Source organism: the organism of the source record quoted next, unplaced genomic scaffold, assembly GCF_019419815.1.
Source record: "Pyrus x bretschneideri cultivar Hongxiangsu unplaced genomic scaffold, Pyrus_bretschneideri_v1 Contig3, whole genome shotgun sequence".
Classification (NCBI taxonomy): Eukaryota; Viridiplantae; Streptophyta; class Magnoliopsida; order Rosales; family Rosaceae; genus Pyrus; species Pyrus x bretschneideri.
Window position 1 is genome coordinate 10,193,550 of NW_025999612.1, and position 27,087 is coordinate 10,220,636.

The 27,087-nt window shown below is 37.1% G+C and overlaps 3 protein-coding genes across 3 annotated transcripts; 2 read left to right on the plus strand and 1 right to left on the minus strand.

Annotated features, from left to right (window-relative positions):
* Positions 1–7,591: 7,591 nt before the first annotated feature.
* LOC125468308 (peroxidase 41-like) lies at positions 7,592–9,064 on the plus strand. Its single transcript, XM_048589999.1, has one exon. It carries the CDS (start codon positions 7,695–7,697, stop codon positions 8,670–8,672), a length of 978 nt encoding a protein of 325 aa, XP_048445956.1. The 5' UTR covers positions 7,592–7,694; the 3' UTR covers positions 8,673–9,064.
* A 1,240-nt stretch (positions 9,065–10,304) lies between these two features.
* Positions 10,305–11,612, plus strand: LOC103942313 (peroxidase 41-like). The gene has a single exon (XM_009352502.3). It carries the CDS (start codon positions 10,403–10,405, stop codon positions 11,378–11,380), a length of 978 nt encoding a protein of 325 aa, XP_009350777.1. The 5' UTR covers positions 10,305–10,402; the 3' UTR covers positions 11,381–11,612.
* Positions 11,613–11,984: 372 nt separating this feature from the next.
* On the minus strand, positions 11,985–14,065 carry LOC103942314 (putative DNA glycosylase At3g47830). The gene is made up of 4 exons (XM_009352503.3): positions 13,659–14,065; positions 12,949–13,149; positions 12,548–12,604; positions 11,985–12,458 (listed from the first exon to the last, which is right to left on the minus strand). Exons 1-4 carry the CDS (start codon positions 14,037–14,039, stop codon positions 12,234–12,236), a joined length of 864 nt encoding a protein of 287 aa, XP_009350778.2. The 5' UTR covers positions 14,040–14,065; the 3' UTR covers positions 11,985–12,233.
* Between the last annotated feature and the right edge of the window lie 13,022 nt (positions 14,066–27,087).

The following is a 27,087-nucleotide window of genomic DNA, read 5'->3' on the forward strand; positions in this document are numbered from 1 at the left end:
TTCCAACAAACTTTAAAATTTACCAAATTTTACAGGAAAGTAGAGTTCAATGAGAGAAACAACTTTCATATCTGGGCCGAAATCCAATTCAGCCGGGAAACACCTGAAATTAGCCTTGGACCGCCGAGAACCCTAGAAATAATTGTTCTCAATTCGACCTCAAAACAAACTCCGACGCTCCAACCATTGATTGGACTTTGTTCCTGACATTGAAGGAAGACTACGGGTGGTGGTGACAGATGGAATTAGCTTCAGATTTTGGTGAATCGAAGCCAAACCTGTCGCGCTCCACATACGGTTTCTCTTGAAATCCACCAAATTTCATCAAATTTTCGAATGAAAATTGGAAGGAGAACAATTGGATTCGAAGTAAGGATCATTTTGGCACCGGTCGCGTCGTCAGTGGTGGCCGAAATCGGAAAATCCGGCCAGGTCGGGTCCGGGGACCATAGGGGATCCGGTTCTCTCTTCCACTTCTCCCTATTTTCCCATCCTTTTCTCCTTACCCGATTGGTCCCCCCTTACCCCTTCTTCTCTCCCACATCTCCCATTTTCCTCCTCTCTCACGTTGCCATTTGGCAGCTTCCAGACTTCTCTTCTTTTATTATTATTTTTTTAAAGGCTCTAATTTCTTTGTTTCAACTATGATTCACAAACGATTTTCGCCCACACTTTTGTAGGATCGAGCTTTCTTCGTTTCAACTCCGATTCACAAACGATTTTCGCCTACACTTTTGTAGGGTTGAGCTCTATCCAATTATATCAAGAAATATGATAAAATATATGAGGATAAAATACGTCCTTGTAAAATTCCATTTAGTCAACTAGTGCATTTTCGTCTTTTCCACTTATCGATAAATTTTTCGACGTAAATTATAATAAATCCCGGAAACAAAATTCTAAAATTTCTCTAATCAAATTTTCATAACCATAAATCTATTTATTCTCGATTTACTCTACATATTCGTATATTTTAAATTTTCAGGGTATTACAATCGACACGCGACGTCACCAAGTACCTGTATATCTAACATACCCCGCCTCCTGGATACGGACAAAGCACAACTTAAGCTTTGAATTGTGTAGTGATTTTTCATTTACTCTATGGCTGCATCTAACCTCTTTGTTAGACTGCCCACTTACCCTCTGACAGGATTAAGCCATTCGTAGTTCACCATTTGTTAAACTCTGAACTTTTCATAAAACACTTCCTAGCAGAAAACATAGTGTACCACACTACACGCCAACCATAAGCCAAACAAGTGGCGGACCCATAAGTTCCTGATCCGTATGTCAGATTCCCAATCCGTAAGTTCCTAATGTCCTCAAATATTACGCACTATGCCGAATTAAAGTTTGGTGACAATCCAATGGTTGGATCGTCAATGGTTATAAATTATAATGATCAAGTGGCGGACTCTAACGAAACTATGTTCGAACGATGGGATTTCATCCATCGGATGTCATACATGGAATTGGGTATCAAATTTAGTCAAGAAGGGTCAAGTGGGTCCTCGGGCCACATGCTGCCGCATGCGGCGGCCGACCACCCCGCCTTGTCGGAAAATTCACTTAATCCCAAAAAATTACCAAATTTTATAGAATTGTAGAACACAACAAGGGGAATGTCACTCTCTAACCCGCGAATAAAGACTATTCACGAGTTAGGGTGTGAGCCATATCTTAGCTATAGAAATCAATTCTACAATCAAGATATGGTGGAAAATAAAATAAAATTGATTAATAACTGAAACACAATACATCACATCACAAAATCTTACATGATAAAACTTGCGTTTACTACATATAATTTTTTGAATATGTAGCGGAAATAAAATTTACAAGATTTCATTATTTTTATAACCAACCCATTTGTATACTCAAGCCTTGCACCTTACACCTGACATATACAAGGTTCATTATTTTATATTCAAGGCAAACTTCAGCCCTTGAATATCTTCACAACTTAAACACTATACACAAGTGATCATTTGACACAACACAACTCTTTTTCTTGCTTTGCAATGCATATGTATATGTCATGTGCACATAAATATCAATACACACATATTTTTTTAACAAGCCTGTAAGCGTTAACATAAATCAAATTGATCAGTGACAAGAGTAGTATAAGCACAATATTAATAACAAAATAATAATCTTAAATATAAATGATAAGCAATATGTTACCACTTCTTCATTTTTTCGATCCTCCTTTCCCATTATGTTTCTATTTAATTACTCAGTGTTTAAATGGTTTGCTCAACTCAAATTTATTGCAATTAGACAAAAGAACATGGAGATTTAAGTGGTTCACCAATTTGGCTATGTCCACTAGGGTTGTGTTTGTATTTGTATTTTCACTATGTAAGAAAGATTTACAAAAAAAAAAAAAAAAAAAAAATACAATGAAGATGGCCTAGAGCCTTTACATAAGGTGAAAGAAAAGGATGGTGGGAAGAGTGGTCTATGAAGAAGATGAGGTTTTGTTTCTTTTTCCCCGTGTGTTGTTGTTGGTGATGTGGTGGTGTTCTCCCTCTGCTTTTATGGATGAAGAAATGGAATCCTCCATTATGCCTCAAGGACACGTTTCACTTTGTTTTGCAACACTTAGACATCTTGTAATTGGAAGCAATCATTCCCATGCATGTGGACAGATACTCAAAAGCCACATTCAAAGTCTAATGATTATGATAATCCCACCTCTCCAATTTTGGAAGGGATGAATCATCACCAAACATTTAACTCTTAGATTCCTAATGATTACAAACTTGCCAACTCAGTCTTATTTGGTAAAAATATCAAGCCAAACTCATCATAATTCTTTTCTCCAATTCAAACTAAAAATATCTCTAATTACATATGAACATGAAATACTACTATCTAGTTTGTTTTTTTTAAAATAATTTGTAGCAAAAAGGATTTTACATATCGAAAGTAGGTTCTTGCATAAAAGAAATATAATAAAATCATTACGTAAAAATAATTACCCAACATACACCCATATATATATATATAACCTTTTTTTTTTTTAAATACAAGGTATTACAGGGAAGAACTTCAATACCTGGGCCAAAGTCCAATTCAGTCGGAAAACACCTGCAAAATGCCCTCGATTCGTTGGAAACCCTAGGAATGGGTGTTCTCGATTCGACCCCAAGATGAACTCTGACACCTCAACCATTGCTTAGGTTTTGTTCCTAAGGTTGAAGGCAGTCTATTGGTGATGGTGGCTGACGGAAGTTAGCTTTTAGTTTGGTGAATCGCCGCTAAGAACTCGTCACATCCAATGTGTTGTTTTTCGCAAAATCAAGGCCAAATTCCGTTGGTTTTTTTAGTGGAAATGGAAGAGGAAAGGGTGGTAGGTTGATTCCAGGGGGTGAGTAGCTTCAATTCACCGAAAAGTCGCCATGAAAGGTGTCGAGAATCATGGATTCCATCAAATCTGGTCGTGGGTCGAAGAAAGGGACCAGGTTGACCGTTTCCCTCCTTTTTCCTTCCCTCCTGATTAGCCCGTCTCTCCCTTCTTTCCCTCTTTTCTCTCCTCATCTCTCCATCCTAGCCACACACGTGGCACAAAATCAGTGCTCCAACAAATCTGGAGCCTTCCAGATAATGGTCAAATGACCATTTTGCCTGTGTCTTTGCTCGTTTATATCTCATTTGTTATAACTCCGTTTGGCGAACAGTTTTGGCCTACGCACTCGTGTGGTCGAACTCTATCCAAATATGTACATAAAAGTGACAAAACATATAGGAATTAAATACATTCTTGAAAAGTCCGTTTAGTTCATTAAGGGCGTTTTTGTCATTTTACTTATCTAAAAAAAAAAATTATACGCTGTAATTATAAACGCATTGAAACTAAGAATACGAAATACATAAGAAAATTCAGGGACGGGATTTCATACATACAAAACAATAATAGAAAATAAATTTTAACTGCAAGTACACGAACTAATGTACCGCAAGAGTGGCGATTGGTTTGTCATAAAACTCAAAACACATTCAATAAACTTAAAGAAAGAATCTTAGTGGAGTAGAATCCCAGTGAGGCAGCCTGCGACTCTGACAGAATAGCTTCCACCTCCATAGATACAGATAGTTGAAAAACAAAGTATAGAGGAGAAAACGGGCAATTAAGCCAGAAAAAGTATACCTTGTTTTTCAACTTTCTATTTATATGAAGGCATAAACACGTTTTGAGTTTTATGACAAATCAATCGCCATTATTACGGTATTCTAATAAGAGAAGGATCACTTCCTTGTAATTAGAATTTTCCATCTTCGTATTACATTAGTTCGTTAAGTGTGATTGCAGTTAAAATTTATTTTCTAGAAATTTAATTGTTTTGTATGTGGCTATAGAATATTTGTAAATTTTTAGGATAAACGAGCCGGCATGGACAATCTTTTTAATATTTACTTAAGGGTTCAGTCAAATAGTTTCAGATGGCTTACGTAGAAAACATTAATCTACGCATCAATATTAACACTGACATTTGCTCTAGCGACATGCAGAAGAGAATTGCCCATAAACAAAAGACTAGCCAAAAAATTTAGAGAACACAAATCGGAGACGTCTTACGAATAAATCCCCTGCGAAGTCAGTTGGTCACTTTGATTTGCACCTGCTTTTATTTTTATTTTTGTATCGATTTATAAGCTTGTAAGAGATAACTAGCTACAACTTCATATGGTTCCACAATAACTTATTTTAAATAATGGTAATTTAGTAATCAAGTTAGTTTTAATTCCGATTCAAGTGAGCTAGTAAACAATTTACATGGAACCAATATCATCATTCATATTCATTTTCTAGTTAGTTTAGTAAACAACTTTAAAAAGAATCTAATTATGCTTCATCCTCAATCAAATTCCTCCTTAATTCAATTTATCTCAATCTGATTACGGATTAGTAAACGAGTCATAAGTGTCATGTAGGGCTGGTTCGGATCAAGATCTCGAACCAAAAACGTAAAATTGAATCTCAAACTGATCCCCTTTGGGACAAAATTTTGAAAACTGAAACCGAACCAAAATTTTGGAATTTCCGAAACAAATTCAGTATGATTCGGTCGTATGATTCACTTTGTACGAATTAGACGAGAAGTCACGTGCATTGATATTTGATACATACAAATCCGCATCAAACTCTTCCTGAAGACTTTCATCAAAACCATAAATTTCAAAACAAATACCTCGATTTTGAGGTTCAAGAGTCGCTGTCGAGAATGAGAGAGATATGAGAGGCGGAGTTGAGAACTTGAGAGAGAGAGAGTATGGTGTGGACGATGTGGTGGTTGTAGTTGAGAGTCGGAGTAGGTGGGCGGAAGAGAGGCAAGAGTCGAGAACTCGAGAGAAATGAGAGAGGGTTCCAGAAGAATCAATTATGTGACGCCATGAATGTGAAAAACTAAGAGAGATTGAGAAATTGAAATTGGATGGTTGAGATACCAATCCGATGGCCAACATAATTCCTAAATCTTAATTTAAAATTAAAAAAGAAAAAGAAATATATATATATATATATATATATTATAATATGTTCTGGTTTAGTTCAGGATTACCGAACAAATGCATATGTGAGGCCTAATTCTGTACTTAATTGTTCAAGATCTGTTAGATTTCCAGTCCCCAACGTGACAAGATTTTGATTCAAGCCTTTTTTCAGTGTAGAAACAGTACGGTTTAGAATTTTCGCTAGAGAGATTATATTCACACATCACAAGTTACTTCTCACATATCCTTTTAATATTTTAATATTTTTCTACAAGTGTTAGTGGTGTGTCAAAAAATATTAAAAAATAAAAGTGTGGGAGAAGTAATTTGGAGTGTGTGAATATAATCTCTATTTTCTAGAGATTTTTCAATGTGATGGAACACAGAATAATACACCACATTTAGATTTCGGTACGGAATCATTAAGAGAGTCGGTGAAACTTTTATTAAGCGGCTTTAGCTCATCGTGCGGCAAAGAATGCAGTTTTAATATCATACAAACGGAAGTGCAAAACCTACACGAAATAATGAACAAAAACTAACCCGAAATGCATGGACCATGTAGTTGTCATATGCGTGATAAAACCTGAAAGGAGGGAAACAACAAAACATAGATATTGTATCAGATACTGGTGTGCAGAATCATCAAATATGAAACTAATAAATTAATACTGAAAAATATGACATGATAAACAATTCAAATGACACAAATATTTATACTGATTCTGCGTAAGCCTACGTCTAGTTCGAAAACGGCAAGGAAATTCCATTAATAATCAGAATAAAGATTCTGGATAGAGTTTAACTCTCAAATCCCAAATCCTATGTACACCTACTAGTTCTCACTCAAAAAAATACAAATAGAAAAGATAAAAATACATACCAAATCTTTTCTCTCCAAAAGCCACAAAAAATAGCACCAATATCTTTATATGAGTTATTACCAACAAATGGAAGCATTTCTTGCTTTTTCTTCCAATAGAGCAGCCGCTGCCTTATATAAAGGAGCTGCTGCCCTTTAACCCTAGATAGTCACAGCTCCATTATGGGCTATTAAACAACCAACCAACTTGGGCTTGAGACAAAATAGAAAGGCCCGACTGCTCAATTGAAATGGATTAATAACTGAATGTATGAAATTAAAATGTATTAAACACGTTTTATGAGGTTGTAATTGTAACTAAATTTAAAAGTATAAAATGTAGCTTACCCTAATTAAATTGGTAAAGAACTCCACCACATGAGTATGATTGACACTTTTTACTTTATAGATCATCTCTTGAGACATTTCTATAACAACATCGTTAGCCTAGGTAATATCACCATACAATTAAGTTGATGCTGAAATTGAATAAATATATAAGATTTGTTTGGAAATACTTTTAAAATAAATAAAAGCGTTTTTGGAGAATTGTTCTAAAAGCACTTCAAGTGTTTTTTCAAGATAACTTGCATTTTCATTAATAATTAGTTCCAAAAACATTTTCACTAAAAACGCTTTCAGTCATTTTAAAAGTTCATCCAAACAAGCTCAAAGTTTTGATTGAGATGATTGATTGATGTCTCCATCATATATTTATGTAGGTATATTCTGTATTTCATGTTTTCTTCACAAGTAATCGAATGATTAAACTGTAGAGCAGTTATTTTCGATTTATGTTGTACGGATACAATCTTGACAACAATCATATGTCATTCAACAACGAATTGGAGGCTGCATGCATGACTCTACGATCGTTTGCATGGCTGTTCTCTCTGGTATAACGCACTCCTCGCTCAAATAAAAAAACCAAAACCACATGCAGTGCAAAAATAGCAGACAAAAAACCACATGCACACTCAATTGTCAAATCCAACAACAATTCCATGCAAAAATAGTACGCAAACTAATTTAAACAGTTCTTTTTTCTATCAACCCTTCCTTTGCATGCACGGTGGTTGTAGTAACAACACATCAAATCCCCTACAACCCCTCCCATCCACAAATCAAACACGCACCCCCCTTCTTCCCCTTTCCTCCATTTTTTTCTGAAACCTACTATACATAATTTGCCTTCTCTTTCCAACTTCCATTCAGGAAATTCTCAGAGGAAGAAGCAGGTCTCATCACAAGCCCTGAGATCTTCCTCTATCGTCGTCATCGTCATCGTCATCGTCATCGTCTCTCTATCTCCCTCTCTTCCACCAACAACATGGCTATTCCTATACTACTGCTTCTCTTCTTCTCCATTCCCTTCTCCGAATCGCAACTCACCAAGGATTACTACAAGCAAACATGTCCAGACTTTGAGAAGATTGTCAGAGACACCGCGTCCCAAAAGCAAGCCGCCCAACCAACTACCGCTGCAGGAACTCTCCGCCTCTTCTTCCACGACTGCATGGTTGAAGGATGTGACGCCTCCGTTCTCATTGCCTCCAACCATGTCAACAAAGCTGAGCGCGATGCTGACATCAACCAATCCCTGTCAGGAGATGCGCTTGAGGTGGTCGTCCGCGCCAAGACCGCCCTAGAGCTTACCTGCCCGGGGATTGTCTCGTGCGCAGACATTCTCGCCGAGGCCACACGTGACCTTGTCACGATGGTTGGTGGGCCTTTCTACATCGTCGAGTTGGGACGAAAAGATGGACAGGCTTCCCTTGCCTCCAAGGTTAACGCAAACTTGCCAAGAGCAAACCAAACCATGGATGACATCATCAAATTCTTCGCCGCTAAGGGTTTCACAATTGAAGAAATGGTTGCTTTAAGTGGTGGACACACAATTGGGTTCTCTCATTGCATCGAGTTCACTGACAGGCTTTTCCATTACAGCAAGACTACTCCAACAGACCCAGAAATCAACCCTAGATTCGCCGAAGCCTTGAAGATGACATGCGCTAACTACACAACTAATCCTGCGATGTCCGCCTTCAACGACGTGATTACACCAGGAAAATTCGATAACATGTACTATCAAAATCTGAAGAGGGGTTTGGGGCTGTTGGCATCGGACCATGCACTTGTTAAGGACCCGAGGACGAAGCCTCTTGTGGAGTTGTACTCTACTGACCAGGCGGCATTTTTCAAGGCTTTCTCTCTTGCAATGGAGAAGCTTGGACGTCATGAGATTAAGACAGGGAATCAGGGAGAGGTGAGGCGCAGGTGCGACACATTTAACTCGCTTCAGGCTTAGATTATATATTCATTAAGGATGAGGTGAAGAAGAGAAGAAGAAGAAGAAGATGACAGTGAAATGAGAGGAGAGGTTTCACAAATCTTTCTGCTTTAATTCATCACTACAGAAACACGAGAGAGTTTTCACAAATCTTTCTGTTTTAATTCGTCACTACAGAAACATTGGAGAGAGAGTTTTTTCTTTCTGTTTTAATTCATCAATACAGAAACAAGGGAGAGAGTTTTCACAAATCTTTCTGTTTTAATTTTATTTTTCATTCTTTTCTTATTTGTTTCGATCTGTGACATGATGATGATGATGAAATAAGGATGGTTCATATGTTCATGATTATATGATATTTGAGTATTCATACATTATACAATGTGACATGAGATAGTGTTCTAGGAGTTATGATGAATGAGTTGGATTCTAGATCTCTCAAATCAATTGACAACTATATATGTCACCTCAAATGTTAAGTAATTGTCTGCTATGATCAAATAATTATCAGGAAAAAGCCTTTGCGATCAAATTTATAGAGAGGCATGCAGGGAAACATCATATTTTTTTCAGATTAAATACCAAACAAGGGATCTTCGATCCCTCAAAATTATGAAGAGTGAAATTGCCGATTTGAAAGAAAAACTTCGCAACCATAAATATAACATGGAAACAAAGTTTCACCTAGTGTGTGCCCAACTGAGGGAAAAAACTGAGCGGCAGAAAGTTATCAAAGAAACTGGCTGTTGTTACGGGGGAGGCGGAAAGTCCGCCCAACAAAGTTAAGCAGTTCAACATGACGAGGCAAGGTGAGGCGGAAGATTGAGATAACATAGATGATGGGAAACTGAACGACTCTCTGAATAACCGGACGTACGGTGACCCCCAGCGATGATGGACATGGCAATGCCGGATTGAATGGAGCAGATACGAATATGGCCAAAGCAGCAGCATACGAAGACAATCCATGCGACATGGTATTCGGCCAGATGACATGAGTATACGATATTTGAGTATTTATACATTACAATGTGATTTTGAGATAGCTTTCGAGGAGTTGTGATGAAATCTTGAGAAATATAAAACAGCTTAATATGTGTACTTACAGGAACCCAAAGCCTTTGCAACCTCAAACACCTGCTTATTGAAGATTTGAGCCTCAAAAGAATCGCATCAATTATGTATGGCAATAAGTACCGTGGTGTGTCCACCGGAAAGTCATCTTTCTGAAGTCGGAACATCAAAACACAAGACACATAGCTGCCTATCACCCATTTCACAATTCATGCTTGCCATTGCTATGTGTGATCTTATGATTTCCAAGGGAAAATGGAAACTTTTGGGAACAAAAATTGGATGTGGGGTTGCAGGAAGCATATTAGGGTTGAATAAAACTGAATCGAATTAATATAAGCCTGTAGAAGGCTAGCTATTGCCAACTAAACCGGGTAGTAGTTCTAACTGACAAGTTGCTTAATAGATACTTCTATTCAGTTAAGAATCGTCGATCGAGCTCAAAGTTGTTACTTGTTAGTTGTTGTACACACCTCATAGAACTGTTGGACTATCATGTATAAATTTCCAGCCTTATTCGTAGTTCTTCATTCATTCAGCAAAACAAAACAAGTTTCCCTCAAAGTTCTTCAAAATTGTCTCACTTTTCTCCTACCCATGTTTGATTTTCTATGACATTATTAACAACACACCAAATCATTTCTCCCCCTCTCTAGCTAGCTATCTCTCAATCCATGGCTCTTCCAATCCTCTTCCTACTCTTCCTCGCCATTCCCTTCTCCGAATCCAAGCTCTCCATAGACTACTACAAAAAAACATGCCCCGACTTCGAGAGCATTGTCCGTGACACCGTGACTTCAAAACAAATCGCCAATCCCACCACCGCGGCAGGCACTCTCCGCCTCTTCTTCCACGACTGCATGGTTGAAGGCTGCGACGCTTCCATCCTCATCTCCTCCAACTACGTTAACACTGCAGAGCGTGACGCCGACATCAACCAATCCCTCTCGGCAGACGCCTTTGACCTCGTGGCACGTGCCAAGACCGCCCTCGAGCTCGCCTGCCCCGGCATTGTCTCCTGCTCCGATATACTCGCCTTAGCCACCCGCAACCTCGTCACGATGGTCGGCGGTCCGTTCTACAAAGTCCGCTTGGGACGGAAAGACGGACAGGTTTCCAAATCTTCACTAGTGGAAGGAAATCTCCCAAGAAGCAACCAAACCCTAGACGACATGATCAAATTCTTCGCTACAAAAGGCTTCACACTCCAAGAAATGGTGGCTTTATCCGGTGCACACACAATTGGATTCTCTCACTGCAAAGAATTCACCGACCGGATTTTCAATTACAACAAAACTACACCAACAGATCCTGACATGTACCCAAACTATGCTCAAGGGCTCAAGAAAATTTGTGCAGACTACAAAACGAACATCGCCATGTCCGCTTTCAACGATGTGATTACGCCCGGCAAGTTCGATAACATGTATTATCAGAATCTGAAGAGAGGGCTGGGGTTGTTGGCTACGGATCATGCACTTGTTAAGGACCCGAGGACGAGACCTTTTGTGGAGTTGTACTCGACGGACCAGGCTGCCTTTTTCAAAGCTTTTTCTCATGCTATGGAGAAGCTTAGCCATCATGGAATTAAGACTGGACGTAAAGGTGAGGTCAGGCACAGGTGTGATGCGTTTAACTCGATTAACGCTTAATGTTGAAGAAAAACATTATCGTCACGAGATGTCATTAGCCACGGATTAAATTCACCGGAGAGTAAAAGTGAGGGAATAATTTTTTTTTTTTATTCAATTTGTCATATTATATAAATTTTTATGTATCATGGTGATGATAATGAAGATATATGGATGATTATATCATATTTGGGAGTTTGTCATATTTTCTAGGGAAAATTTACAAAAAGTTCAAAAAAATTTAGTTTTAATGAAAAATGACAAATAAAAGTGTAGTGAATAGTACCAGGAGAAAGGTAAAAATATGGTTTTTCGTTAAAAGTGAACAGTATCAAGAGTGTTTCACTAAAACTTCCTATTTTCTAACACATACAGTACTCTAATTGAGGATTGTGGTTTATGTATACAGTAATTTTATAACTCGAAAGATTTTCAGGGTCAAAGTGTCAAAATGTAAGTGGTTGGATATTTGGAAAAAATGAAAAAAAATTCAATCACTTGCATTATGACACTTGTTGTACAGACAAGTGCTTCCCACACACTAAAAAATTCGCTTATAACACATTATATATCTATACCAGACAATATACCCGGCACACCAATAAACTTTTATGTATCATGGCGATGATCACAAAGATATATTGATGATTATGTGATATTTGGGAATTTTTTCTCCTCCAAATAAATTATAATAAGGATTTTTTAATCAGAAATTACAAGGGGAGGTTAAACTAAACATTTTGTCGCAAATGACTTGTAGCTTAGTTGATTAAAAGCATTCACCCATGCACCCAACTTTCCGTATTTGAATTCCGCTTCCCGTAGTTTAACATTTTGTCCCTAGACGAAGGCAACACATTGCAACTTCTACAATTTACTGACAGTAACGTAATAAAGGACAGGAGTTATCATGGGATTCCTTTCCTTGCTGGCTATCCCCTTTCTTGATGCATTTGCGGCAGAGCTTGCCGTGAGTATACAGAAGGCAGTTGAGGTCAAATTTGAGTTCGTTTGGGATCCATTGGTTGAGATGAAGATACGTCTTATTCCTGTCCGCTTCAGCTGGCACCCAACCAATAGCCTTTGCAATCTCGAACACCTGCATTTACCAAATTGAATGCCAAAACTCGAAAAAAAATGCATAAATGTATATGATGGTAAAGTATTTGAACCATCATACTAACTCACATGCGTGTCCACCGGAAAATCGTCTTGCTGAAGCTGGAACATCAAAACACAAGCCACCTATCATCCATTTCACTAGTGTTATCTAAAGCCATTTAAGAGAGTGTATACTCTATATTTATCAACTCATACAACAACATAAAACAAAATAGAAATGTAGATTATGGCTTATATCGAGGCTTAGATGATACGGAAGAAGAGAGCTGTTATGGTTTTTCTCATGTTTATCTGCGTTTGAGCGATATTTAAAGAAAGCACATGATGAAGGTGTTGAGAGCATTTAATTTATCACTACATTAGCGATGAGCTAAAAGAACAATTAACTACAACAGAATGAATTGAATGTAAAGCATGTAACTGCATAGCAAAGCAGCTCAATGCTAACAGATGAAGAGAAAGCTTACCGTCTTCGGACCGATTCCCTTGAAACAAGATAGCTCGCACTTAATTTCGTCAACTGACAACTCTCTCAAGTACTCCAAGCACAACTTTTCTTTCTTCTCCTGTAAACACCTCAACATGTTCTTAATACACGACGTTTTAGTCCTGGCTAGGCCTCCACATCGTATGGCATTCTCTATGGAATTTGAATCAGCACCAAGAACCTTGATCGGAAAATCAAAGCACACAATTCAAAATCAATGCAGACAATTCAAAATCAATGCAGACAATTCAAAATCAATGCAGGCAATTTAAATTGCAATCTCACTTACCACAAACCCAAAACATATGTTCGAAACTTTTAAATGGTGAACCAACTTAATGAAGTCCTAAATACTTCAAAGTAGATGAAATTATAGGGAAACTAGTTTAAGAGCCAGTGTGTATATGGAAGTGCTTCTCCAGAAAGAACTTCCACTTTTATAAAAAATGCCCACACGTTTACAATAAAAGCACTTCTAATAGAAGCACTAAAAGTGCTCTCTGCGAGCAGTTCAAACCAGCAAAGTCTCCAAGAACCCAATAAACCAAAAGACGAGAAAATTAACCACAACAAACAGAACCCATCAAATATTAGCTCCAAAAGCGTACAATCCCACCATTATCTCCTAAATGCAATCACACCCAGAATTCCAAAACCATCAAAAGCTCAAAGGGAAAGCAGAAAGCTTACATCTTCCCAAGTCGGAAAAGCTGATTTGAGAGAAGCAAAAGCCTTTTGGGAATTGACTTCCGTGGTGTTCTGCGACAACAGAGTCCTCACCAACCCATCCAAAACACTCTCTTTCCGATCTGACGGCTCTGAATTCATGGCGCCGTCGGTTTCAAGAGCCATCAGTCTCTGCTTTCTGTACTCGGCGAACTCTTCCGGGAAGCCGTGGCAGGCCAAGAGGTCGTCGCGTATGGACAAGCATTCTTCTCGGGTGGGTCGGGGGTGATTCGGGTACGGGTCCTTTGCCGTCGCTTTGAAGGGATTGGCGGTTTTGGCTGATTTGGTTGCGGATTTTGGCTTCTGCTCAGCCTCCACCTGCTTTCTTTTGGGAGTCTTCGGCATTTTTTTGTTGTTGTAGAAGCTCTGTTCTTGTTGTGAGAGACATGGTAATAGGCGTTTATGGGCCCGCTGGATTTGTCTGTGGCCCGATCGGTATTTAATGAATTGGGCCTAACTGGATCAGTTCATTGGATCGTCGAATATCTAGTAGGTCGAGCTTTGCTCTCCAACGCATTAAAAGACAATAGAGAAAAGTTGAGATTTAATCATTTAACTAAATTATATTTTGTTAAATCTCAACCGCTCGCTCATAAAAATGAACTGCACAGAACAAAAGTTGGTCTTTGAAAATTAAGAATTTTTTTACTACTTTTTAATAAACAATATATTTGTGAGATATTGGATTACGCCACACATGAACCAACCATAATAATTAATATCAAACTCGCTATCAACTAAAGTCGAACTTAATATCTTCTACTTACAAGTGATGACCACTAAACCGTATTACTAACTGGTAGGAATTTGTTTAATTGTGTAATGGAAAAAAATAAAAAAAGACGTCTTGAGAAAACTTAAGGAAATTTAATTTTAAAGGTGTACTTTAAAGATAACAACTGTTTAATCTCCAACAACGAGTATTCATGACAAAAACTATATATTGTTAATCTGTGCTCAATCGACACCCTTTTTATAAATGTGATGTAATCGTATTTTTCTTATCAATAGATTATCAACAATTTTAGAAAAAAAATATATACCTAAAAAGAACATCCCTGACATTGAAAACCTCAACCCAAATAAATTGTTAATTCATGAACTAAACACATTTTTTGTATTTTATTTATCTTAGTCTCTGGCCCTAAATTAATGATTAGGAATGGCTATACAACCCCAAAAGTCATAAACTCACCATCAATTTTGTGGAATCCAACCATTGACTTATATCCAAACAGAAAGATCCATATCTTTGACATGTATAATGTAATGTGCAATTGAAGAGAAATCATGCGCACACATTCTTTTTGACCAAACAAAAATTCTCAACCCCTTCTGGGCTCTAGAGACATCATCATGGATTAGAACATGATAGAGAAAAATCACCATAAGGTGGTTCAGTGATTGATGTCGAATTCAAGTCCGAATTCTACATTATACATCTTGGGTTTGATTTTTAGCGTTGGGTGAATCACACGATAGTGGCCAATGAGGCTGAAATGTTTATGTAAGTCTTCCCTACACTCAAAAAAGTAAACTGCCCTGACAAATCTACCAGCTGGTCTCCTTTTTCTTTAAATAAAAAAAAAAATGTAGAAAGGCCCATGAGCCTATTAACAATAAGGGAAAATTTGGCAATGTTCCGTAAAATTAGTATAGTGTTTTAATTTACTTTTAATACTTTCAAATTATAAACCTCTTTAATCTATTAAAAATAAAAATAAAAAAAAAAGTGTTAGTTTTCGGATTTGGATCCCATCCGGATCCAAATTGTGGGGATCCTAGGGATCCCCACATCTTAACAATTTATCATGCATCGTGCGGTTATAAATTATTTGACTTTTTTTTATTTAAAATTAAACACAAATAGTACTTAATGAAAACTAACCGCACGATATACAATAAATGACTAAGATGTGGGGATCTCTAGGATCCCCACAAAATGGATCCGGAGAGAATCCTCCTCCTAAGTTTTTTACATACCGTCAAATCAGTCATATTTCCGTTCAAATAATGATTATTTTTTTAAATGAGGAAGAGGAACACTAGCTGAACATGATATAAATTTGACAGTTTAAGAGTAAATTGATGCATTTGATTATGTTTGTTGTTCATGTTTTAGCTTCATTTAGAGCAATTAGTTATGCTTATTATTAGTGGTCTACGATTTCAGATTTTGTAGCCTCTCTTCATGCTCTTGACATTTCATTTTGTCTTTATTATCATTTTGGTTGATTGTCTTTGTCTTTGCAGGTATTGGTATAGTCCTCCGCTTGTATATTTTCGTTTACTTTTATTTATTATCAATAAATTTGATGGAGGAGGGACATGAGAGGAGTTGGGTGTAATGGTCCTCACTCATTTAGGAGAAAGTAGCTACCTCGCACACAATCATTGTTCAAAAACTAATCTCGCCGAATCTTTTTCTGTTTTAAAAGAAAAAAAATGATTATGTAAACTTGAAGACCAAATTGAATGAAGAGAAGGCAAAATGGAGAGTGGATGTGAATTGACAGGAGCAAATCATCGATCGACGGAAGGGCTAGGGGAAATATCGTGGTAAGTTTACTATTTGTTTGGTCAAAACAAACAGTTAACATCAAAGGAATTTGACTTTGTGTGTTTTTGGGGTGGGGGCAACAAATCTGATATTTTGACAAACATATAGGGCCAGTTTAGTCCAAAACAAAAAGCTCTTCCTCTTCATTTCTTTCAATAATTTATTGTGTTTAGCAACTACTAATTAAACAAATTTCATTGTTAAGCACTCTATTAGGCATGGGATTGATAATTAACTAATATTAAATAAAAAATATTAAAATGAGATGGCCGAGAGGTCGGGGATCCTAAGGATCCTTACATCTTAACCATTTATCATGCATCGTGTGGTCAGAAATTATTTGACTTTTTTTTTATTTAAAATTAAACACAAATAGTACCTAATGAAAATTGACCGCATTATGTGCGATGAATGACTAGAATGTGGGGATCCTTAGGATCTCCACAAAGCGGATCCGGAGAGGATCCTCTTTCTTAGTTTTTTAGTTTTTTACATAACATCAAATCAATCATATTTCCGTTCAAATAATGATTATGTTTTTAAATGAGGAAGAGGAACACTAGCTGAACATGATATAAATTTGACAGTTCAAGAGTAAGTTAATGCATTTGATTATGTTTGTTGTTCATGTTTTAGCTTCATTTGGAGCAATTAGTCATGATTATTATTAGTGGTCTACGATTTCAGATTTTGTAACATCTGTTCATGCTCGTGACATATCGTTTTGTCTTTATTATCATTTTGGTTGATCGTCTTTGTCTTTGAAGGTATTGGTATAGTCCTCCGCTTGTATCTTTTTGTTTACTTATATTTATTATCAATAAATTTGGTAGAGGAGGGATATGCAAGGAGTTGGGTGTAATGGTCCTCACTTATTCAGGAGAGAGTAGATACCTCGCACGCGATTATTGTTCAAAAACTAATTTCTTCTAATCTTTTTCTATTTTAAAAGAAAAAAAATGATTATGTAAACTCGAAAACCAAATTGAATGACGAGAAGGCAAAATGGAGAATGGATGTGAATTGACAGGAACAAATCATCGATCGAAGGAAGGGCGAGGGGAAATATCGTGGTAAGTTTACTATTTGTTTGGTCAAAACAAACAGTTAACATCAAACGAATTTGACTTTTGGGGGTGGGGGCAAGAAATCTGATATTTTGACAAACATATAGGGTCAGTTTAATCCAGAACGGAAAGCTCTTCCCCTTCATTTCTTTCAATACTAGAAACTACTAATTAAACAAATTTCATTGTTAAGCAATCTATTAGGCATGGGATTGATAATTAACTAATATTAAATAAAAATATTAAAACTCAAAAGACAAGAATTAGGAATCATCATGGGGTGTCCGAGAGGTCGGGGACGAATTCCACACGGCATGTTTTAGGTTCGATTTTTTATACTAGTGAATTATACGATAGTAGGTAATGGGCATGAGAAGGTTAAAATTCCTCTATGAGTCTTTTTGATCCCCGAAATAGTAGACTGCCGTGACGAAGTCATTATCTGTTCTTTTTTTTACATATAGAAAGACAAGAATTAGGCATGAGCAATTGAGCACCCACCCCTCATCATCACCACGTTTCCAACACGGGAACACCAACCGACATGCAAACAAGATGCCAAAGGAGGAGCAATACTATCAGATCAAAAAACCTAATTTTCTAAAGGAAAGTGTTATTGACACTTCAAAAATTTCATTCTACACTCCTTACAAATGTACTTTTCTTTCCAAATATAAAAAATTTGGAAAATAGAATGAGATTTTTTGAGTGCTAATAACAATTCTCTTTCTAAATATGGAGGGATTTGTCTTCGATAATTTAGCTTATCAAGTAGTTTGATTTTTAAATAATTTCCCCCATTTGATTTCTATGAGTTAATTTTTTACCGTTCATGTGACATCCCACATCGTCCAAGGGAATGATCCTTATATGAATATTCTCATCCCTACCTAGCACGAGGCCTTTTGGGAGCTCACTGGCTTCGGGTTCCATGGGAACTCCGAAGTTAAGCGAGTAGCGCGCGAGAGCATTCCCAGGATGGGTGACCCATCGGGAAGTTCTCGTCTGAGTTCCCAGAAACAAAACCGTGAGGGCGTGGTCGGGGTGTGACAATTTGGTATCAGAGCCTAACCCTGGTCGCGTGTGTGCCGACGAGGACATCGGGCCCCTAAGGGGGGTGGATTGTGACATCCCACATCGTCCAAGGGAGTGATCCTTATATGGATATTCCCATCCCTACCTAGCACGAGGCCTTTTAGGAGCTCACTGGCTTCGGGTTCCATGGGAACTCCGAAGTTAAGCGAGTAGTGCGCGAGAGCATTCCCAGGATGGGTGACCCATCGGGAAGTTCTCGTCTGAGTTCCCAGAAACAAAACCGTGAGGGCGTGGTCGGGGCCTAAAGCGGACAATATCGTGTTATGGTGGTGGAGTGGGCCCGGGAAGTGATCCGCCCCGGGCCGGGATGTGACATTTGATTGTGACATCCCACATCGTCCAAGGGAATGATCCTTATATGGATATTCCCATCCCTACCTAGCACGAGGCCTTTTGGGAGCTCACTGGCTTCGGGTTCCATGGGAACTTCGAAGTTAAGCGAGTAGCGCGTGAGAGCATTCCCAAGATGGGTGACCCATCGAGAAGTTCTCGTCTGAGTTCCCAGAAACAAAACCGTGAGGGCGTGGTCGGGGCCCAAAGCGGACAATATCGTGCTAGGTAGGGATGGGAATATCCATATAAGGATCACTCCCTTGGACGATGTGGGATGTCACAATCGTTAAACATTCTTGGTTATTTTGCTAGTTTTTAAATTATTCATACTTTTATACTACTTCGTTTAGTTTCCGCACTGTGCACATGGCTACGTCACTTCCACGTGACGGCCAGCATGCCCTGATCTTGGTCGGGGTGTGTCAGTTCATTTCCTATTACTACTAAGTAGTCCTGAATTATTGAAAAAAAATTGGATATGAACATGTCTATGTCTTGCAACATAGATGCCTCCATATAGTTGTTGGAAATATGCCCTGAAAGTCAATCTTTGGAAGAAACCTTTCAGGACAATGAATTGATGTATATATGACTCTTATACATCGGAAGGCAAAGATACTAATTGGGACTATCTCAATGAACGAAATATGTCCTAAATAGTGAATCCATGGACAATGGATCGATGGAAGAAGTAAGCTAATGATGTTAGGTTACAGAGACCTTCTTCTCATAACCATCATGTCCAAAAAGGTTCCTGGTCATAAGGATTGTCGGAGGGATACTGACAATCCATAGACTGGTACATACTATGTCCGCTTCAATTGGAAGGATGGAAAGTCTCATCCCATTCGTGTAGCGACACTAAGACAAGCATGTAGGTGCTCATTAAGGGAATGAGTTCACTGAACACAATCGAACGAGAGTACTTGCATGGAGGTCTACTCACATGTCAAGCAAGTAACTCTAATGGTTGGAATAATGTAAGTAATCCTTTGACCTGAGGCATCTCGTTGTCTTGTGGTTAAGTACTTAATCTTTGATTATGTTAAAGTCATTCCATTCGAGAGTGTCCAAGGCATCGTTGGGGTTAAGCCACTTAGCCATGAAGGCAAGTGAATGCGCAACAAGGAATCTCTAATCTTCGATAAGAGAGGATGAATACTCTAAGATATGATTCGGGAATCTTCGGCCGAAGTATCGAGCGTAATAAAGGAAAGCGTTCCTATACGTCTCAAATGAATCATATAAGAAGGAATAATCACATTAGGGGTTTGACATTATAAATCCATACCCTAGTAATGTGATTGAGAGTATTGTTTTAGAGAAGGATCGAATTACATTGTAATTCCAACTGAATAGGTTCTCCGAATAACTTCTACATTAGCTTGGGTAGCCATGATATATGATTAGATGTCACTCATGGCTTGTGAGTTCTTCTAGATGATTAAATGTAGTCATTAAAAGGAAGGTGAATTAAAAGTAAGTTTTAATTCACTAAGTGATTGGATAATCAATTGGATTGGTGCCAATCATCTCACTGCCTTGCTAATTAGAACCTAAAAGATTGTTCACCGATACACTCTTGTAGTGAGTAACTAATGGATGAAGGAAATAATTAATTGGATTAATTAAGTGTTTTTGATTAATTTAGAAAGTCTAAAGAAATCATAAAAGCGATAAAGATCGTTTTGGGCTTAAAGAAACGTTCGGGTTTAATCGGGCCCATTGGGCCAAAACCCATTGGGCTTTTATTCAAGCATTGGATGACTTGAAATAATTAAAAGCCCAAAGCCCAAATTAAACACAATAGGCCGGCCAAATGAGAAGGGAGAGAGAGTGAGTCAATTGTTGACTTGTTTCTTTAAGAAATAAAAGGAACATAATAATGAAAGTGTGAGTTAGTGTGTTAGGTGATTGAGAATACACAAAAGAAAAGAAAAACATTCTCTCTCTAAGCTCAAAGGCCGGCCACCAAAGGGGGTTCTAGCTAATCATCTTATCACTCTTTGGTTAATTCCTTCATCTTTCTCATTACAAAGTGGGTGAGGATCTTTAGAGGTTTTCATATCTTTGGAAACTTGAAGAGGACCTAGGAGCACTCATTCTCAACAAAGTGGAGGAGGCAAGGAGGGAGGCTAGGCTCAAGGAGTTCAAGGAGCAAAGAGCTTGGAGGTGGTCAATCCTTGGTCTTAGATCTAGATCAAGAGGTACAAAACTACTCCTAAACTTTGTTCTTCAATAAATTGTTTTTGATGCATCTTATATAAACCTATGCATCTTGAAGGGGATTTGCATGACTATAGCTTTGATAAAATGTATGACATGCTTCCGTTGCTTTCGTATATAAATTTTGAATTGTATATGCATGCTAGTCACTAGAAATCCCACATAAATCTCATATTTTCCCTTCAAGTGGTATCAAGAGCCAAAGGTTTATGTATGATGTGTCCTTTTAGATTTTATGCATATGGGTTTTAATTTTATGTATGTCATATTATTGCTTCATTCAAAATATGTTTATCTTTTGTTTTTTCAAAGTGTTGAAAAATTGTAAATCAAAAGTTGAAAAAGGATATGCAAGAAAAGTGTTTTTGATGCATGAATGAAGTTTGAGTTTAAATTGTTTTTCATTCAAAATATGTTTATCTTTTGTCTTTTTCAAATGTTGAAAAGGTGTATCAATAGTTGAGAAAGATATGTATGCAAAAATGTTTTGGATGCATGAATGAAAAGAGGGTTTAGAAACAAAAATTTTGGGGTTTTGTTCTTCAAAGGGGGTTCGGCTAAATGGGGATTTTTTGTTAGTGTTTGTGTTTTGTTTTGAACCTCACACACACACTTTGAAGCTAGAAAGTAGTGATCTTGTCACTTTTGTTTTTTGGGTTTGAAAAATCACCAAGAACATACAAATCTTGAAAATATGTTCATGGTTTTGTTCTTGGTGTTCATGGTTTGTTTTTGGTGAAAATGGTTTTACATGCATTGTTTTGTGGTTATGGATGATGTACATACCATCCATAGCCTACACCAAAATTTAAATTAATACCTAGAATTGTCTAGATATATATTTCAATCATTCTTTTTCTTAAAGTCCTTAAAACAAAATTAAGTGGCAAACAAGATATATTTTTCTTCTTTATGTTGAAATAATGCAAGATAGGTGAGACCTACCCACTTCCCCTTAATTTGGCCGGCCATCCCTAGTGGATTTCCCACTTGTGGGGTTTTTGTAATTTATAGAAAAGTTTGGTATTACTTTTAGTATTTATGGTTTGACCCCTAACTTTTTCATATTTGCATTTAGACCCCTACTATTTAAAAATTGAAATGTTTGATTTTAATTTTGTTTAATGTTTAAACTCATCATTGAATTATGCCCATATGCACTAAATCTAATTGTTTATATGTTGCATTCCATTTGATTATTTAATATGATTGAGTAATTAGTAAATGGGTGACTATGGACTTATGCCTTAAACGATAATTGAGCTATGAGATAAGGCGCTAAAATCAAATTGTTTGAACCTTGGGAATGTGTTTTAATTACTGTTTCAATTGGACCTTGTCACGTTTCGACATTAATCTATCTCTCCCTCTTAGTATATGTAATTTGTAGGAATTTGTACAAATCGGTTTGTAATTCTTATTACTTCTTAATCTCTTTTAGTTAGTTGATTCCCTCTAGTGCTAGACTAGAGTTTCTTTAACTATTGGTAAGGAGACATAACTAAAAGAGGGTTTTGACATGAGATTCAAGATTAAATGGGTCCAACGCCCTAATAAGCAATGAATGATTGTCTTTCATTTCTAATGGCTCAATGAAAATGTTTTAATTGGATTGAAAAGCACGTAATTAAATTGACACAACCTCCCCGAGATCTTATTCAACAATGTTGGCTCGTTGTTGCAATAACCCAATAAGTCCATGGTCATCCAAGAGCCTAAGATAACTATAAAGTCCAATTTCAAAGGATTGCAAAACCCGTAGTAGTAGTAGTTACTTCCAATATTTGAAAAATTCGTTTTTGATATTGATTTGTTTTTTTCTCAAAACAAATAGTGGGAGTATCATACGCTACTAAACTATAATGATTTCAATTAGTAGTTATATATATCTCCAATATTTTGAAAAATGTTTTGATATTGATTTGTTTTATGAAAACGAATAGTGGGGATATCATATGCTACTAATTTCATTAACTTTGGACTAGTAGTTGTAATAGGACAATTTATTTGAATATGTTTAAATAAATAAAATTGATGAGACCTTAAAATCCCTCAACAAACGAATATTAAGTTGATAAACGAGAGATGTTTTTGAACATTTCTTCGTAGGCCTTCCACCGTGGTGGGCTCCAATCGTTTGTGACTTGTACACCGGCTTCACCCTATCATGGGGGAGTACAAAGTGCATGCTTACACTCAGGAGGAGTCCATGAACATATGATGAGGTAAGTGTAGGCAACGAGGATAGCCAACATCGTATCATCGTGAGGTTATTCTTGAACCCCTACATGAACTAAGCATGGTGGGAATAACTTAACTAAGTGCAATAATGCCAACATCGTATCATCGTGAGGCAACATTCTCTAGAGGCCAAACTAGATGGGTAATTACAAAAGTTGTAAATGGGTAATTGTACCCTCTCATTATTATTGTTGCTAGCCAACATCGTATCATCGTGAGGTGGGCTTGGTAATAGTGAGCCTCCTATAACCTGCTAGGAGCTTTCTTTGAAATCTCCCGGATTCCATCTTGAGGGATATGGAATTTGCCAAAAATGGTGGGTGGTGTCATTCGGTTTAAAGACCCGAATCGTGTGACTTAATCAACAATCAAACTAATTTATTTTATTGTTTATGTATTTAGATATGGTTGGAAGCACATTCGCGAAAATACTCGACAAACATTGCCTAGAGGGGCACAATTTCCCATCATGGTATCGTAATGTCAAGATTCTCCTAACATTGGAGAAGATTGTTTACGTACTAGACAAAGCTCCACCTGACATACCTCTTGGCCCTGAGGCCACAGAGGATGAACGTGCTAAGTATGACAAGCACGTTGAGGATGATACACAAGCCAAGTGCTATCTGTTGGCCTCCATGAATGAGGAGCTACAGAGACAGCACGAGGGCATGGACAGTGCATTTTCCATAATACTCCATCTTACGGAGTTATATGGTGAAGGGACGCGCAACCGTCGCTTTAACACTGTTTGTGAACTTGTGAAGACCAAGATGGTCAAAGGGGCTCCAGTGCATCAACATGTACTGAAGATGATAGGATTCATAGAACAACTGGAGAACCTAGGTACTCCACTTGACGGGGAATTGGCCCAGGACTTTATATTGGCTTCTCTTCCTGATTCATTTTCGCAGTTCGTAATGAACTACAATATGAATAAAATAGATAGTACTCTCTCTGAGTTACTAAACATGTTAGTAACTGCTGAGAAGACTATGAAAGAGAACGTTGTAGGGACTGTTGCAGTAGCCTACAACAAGCCATCCTCTTCCAATCCTAAGCCGTATGGCAAAGGAAAGGGGAAGGAGATAAAGTCTCCCACTCCTAAACTGAAAGGAGGAGTGAAGAAAAAGAAAAAGGAAATGGAGCCCAAGGGGACTTGCCACCACTGTGGAAAGGAGGGGCATTGGAGGAGGAATTGCAGGTTTTACCTTGCAACTCTTAAGGACAAGCCACAAGGTATGGTTTATGTTCTCATCTTCAATTCTAATTGTTAGATCTTCTAAATATTTATATTTGATATAAAGAGCTAATCACTTGTATAATTGTATATAGGTGGAGGAACTAAGTAGAAGAGGAACAAGCAAATAAAAGAGTGAAGAAGGGTTCGGTCACCATGATTTTGCTTACTACTTGGGAAGTTTGTTTAGGCATTTAAAGATTGTCTTTAAACTTTCTTATTATGTTAAGAACTTATTATGTGGCTTCATATGATGGAAGACCACTATTAATGCCTAAATGTTTGAAGGTACTTAAATAAGTCTCTAAATGTTTAGAGCTAATTTCTTTTAAGTTAAACATTGTGAATGTTTGTGTTATCATATTAATGTAATGTGATGAATGCCTTCTAATATATAATTTCCTTAAAGTAGTGTTATGAATTGAATATTGTCTTGTTGTATCCTAGTTGAGATACAAGATTTATATCACATTATAATGATATAAGTAATAAGAAAAACGTTTTCTAGGGTTATCACTTAAAACATAATAATCAAGGTCACTCTTGATTCAATTAGTAGTTTTGAACAACTAATTGGGCATTCTTAAAATTGTTTTAAAATGTTAAGTGTGTTAGTGATTAAAACCAAGAAAGAAGTGTCTAAATCTATAAAAGGTTTAAAGATTTTAATCACTTAATAACAAGGCATCAACTTAATGAAGGTTGAAACAGATGAGCTTGAAAGGTTTTAAAGCTACTACACAATGTCCTCTACTCGTACATTCCACGTTTATACATTTTTGAATGTATGAAATCATTTCTCATTAAAGTCATAAGAAATAGTGGGAGGTGTTAAAATGGATATAAACTTGAATATGATTGGTTTATAGTTGTCTAAATAATAATAGTATTTGACTATTATTAAGAGTTTGAAATTTTAATTGTTAAAAGACTCAAGCTCTTCAAAACGTTAAAAATCTATGTTGTGTAACATTCTAAAGAATAGTCTTTGAATGTTGGTTTCGTCAACCTAGCATAAAATAGTTATATGTTGGAAGTTGTCCATCATTCTCTTTTACGAGAACAAGCTAATAACAAAGCATATGGACAAGTTGATGAAACAAAAGGGAATAGTTTCAAAATGAGTCACAACATATAGTTTAACAACAAGACAATTCAAATTCGTCACCTCATGGTTCAAATCATAAAATTTCCTTATATGATAGAAAATCTTTTTCATATGTGTCATAAAATCACAAAAGGGACACATGTATGGACTTGTGAGTAGATATCCAAAAGTGAAAGACCATGGGTTATCACTTTAAGATATTACTATATCCCAGGATCAGAACCAAAGCAACTGATAGAGTATTATTGCCTTTAAGAAAGGAACATCAAAGTGGGACTTTGGAAGCGTGCATTCACTTAGGTTACGAACCAAAGTGAAAATAACCCATTTTAACAAATGGAACTTCATAATGGATGAAGTACTAATCATATGAATGTATTGTTAGTATCGTACTACAATGGTCTCAAGGTTGGAGCAAAGTTTGTATAAAGTATACAAACGAAATATATATATCGATATATTGTTTTAGAAACTGCTTCAAAAGGTGTTTTGAATGGAAGGGGTTCTTTTAGAACCAATGATTGAATCCAAACCATAAGGTCGTTAGTAGGATACTACGACGTAATGGGGCGATAGCTCAAGCCATGGAATCAAGGTCTCATCAAAGTATTCGAACACAAGAAAGAGACATCATCAAAATGTTTTAGAAACATTTGATAAGTAAATCCCTTTTAAATTAAAAGGTGATTAAATACATAACCAAGTTAACCTACGAGCATAAGAGAGGGAGATTGTTGGATGTATAAGATACACTAGTGATTGACTTTAGTGCAAGTGGGAGATTGTTGGAAATATGCCCTGAAAGTCAATCTTTGGAAGAAACCTTTCAGGACAATGAATTGATGTATATATGACTCTTATACATCGGAAGGCAAAGATACTAATTGGGACTATCTCAATGAACGAAATATGTCCTAAATAGTGAATCCATGGACAATGGATCGATGGAAGAAGTAAGCTAATGATGTTAGGTTACAGAGACCTTCTTCTCATAACCATCATGTCCAAAAAGGTTCCTGGTCATAAGGATTGTCGGAGGGATACTGACAATCCATAGACTGGTACATACTATGTCCGCTTCAATTGGAAGGATGGAAAGTCTCATCCCATTCGTGTAGCGACACTAAGACAAGCATGTAGGTGCTCATTAAGGGAATGAGTTCACTGAACACAATCGAACGAGAGTACTTGCATGGAGGTCTACTCACATGTCAAGCAAGTAACTCTAATGGTTGGAATAATGTAAGTAATCCTTTGACCTGAGGCATCTCGTTGTCTTGTGGTTAAGTACTTAATCTTTGATTATGTTAAAGTCATTCCATTCGAGAGTGTCCAAGGCATCGTTGGGGTTAAGCCACTTAGCCATGAAGGCAAGTGAATGCGCAACAAGGAATCTCTAATCTTCGATAAGAGAGGATGAATACTCTAAGATATGATTCGGGAATCTTCGGCCGAAGTATCGAGCGTAATAAAGGAAAGCGTTCCTATACGTCTCAAATGAATCATATAAGAAGGAATAATCA

Coding starts and splice junctions, on each gene's coding strand:
- LOC125468308 (XM_048589999.1), top strand. CDS start 7,695: ATGGCTATTCCTATACTACTGCTTCTCTTCTTCTCCATTCCCTTCTCC.
- LOC103942314 (XM_009352503.3), bottom strand. CDS start 14,039: ATGCCGAAGACTCCCAAAAGAAAGCAGGTGGAGGCTGAGCAGAAGCCA. Junction 13,150..13,658: donor CTTTTCCGACTTGGGAAGAT/GTAAGCTTTCTG, acceptor TTTCCGATCAAG/GTTCTTGGTGCTGATTCAAA. Junction 12,605..12,948: donor AGGGAATCGGTCCGAAGACG/GTAAGCTTTCTC, acceptor AATGGATGATAG/GTGGCTTGTGTTTTGATGTT.
- LOC103942313 (XM_009352502.3), top strand. CDS start 10,403: ATGGCTCTTCCAATCCTCTTCCTACTCTTCCTCGCCATTCCCTTCTCC.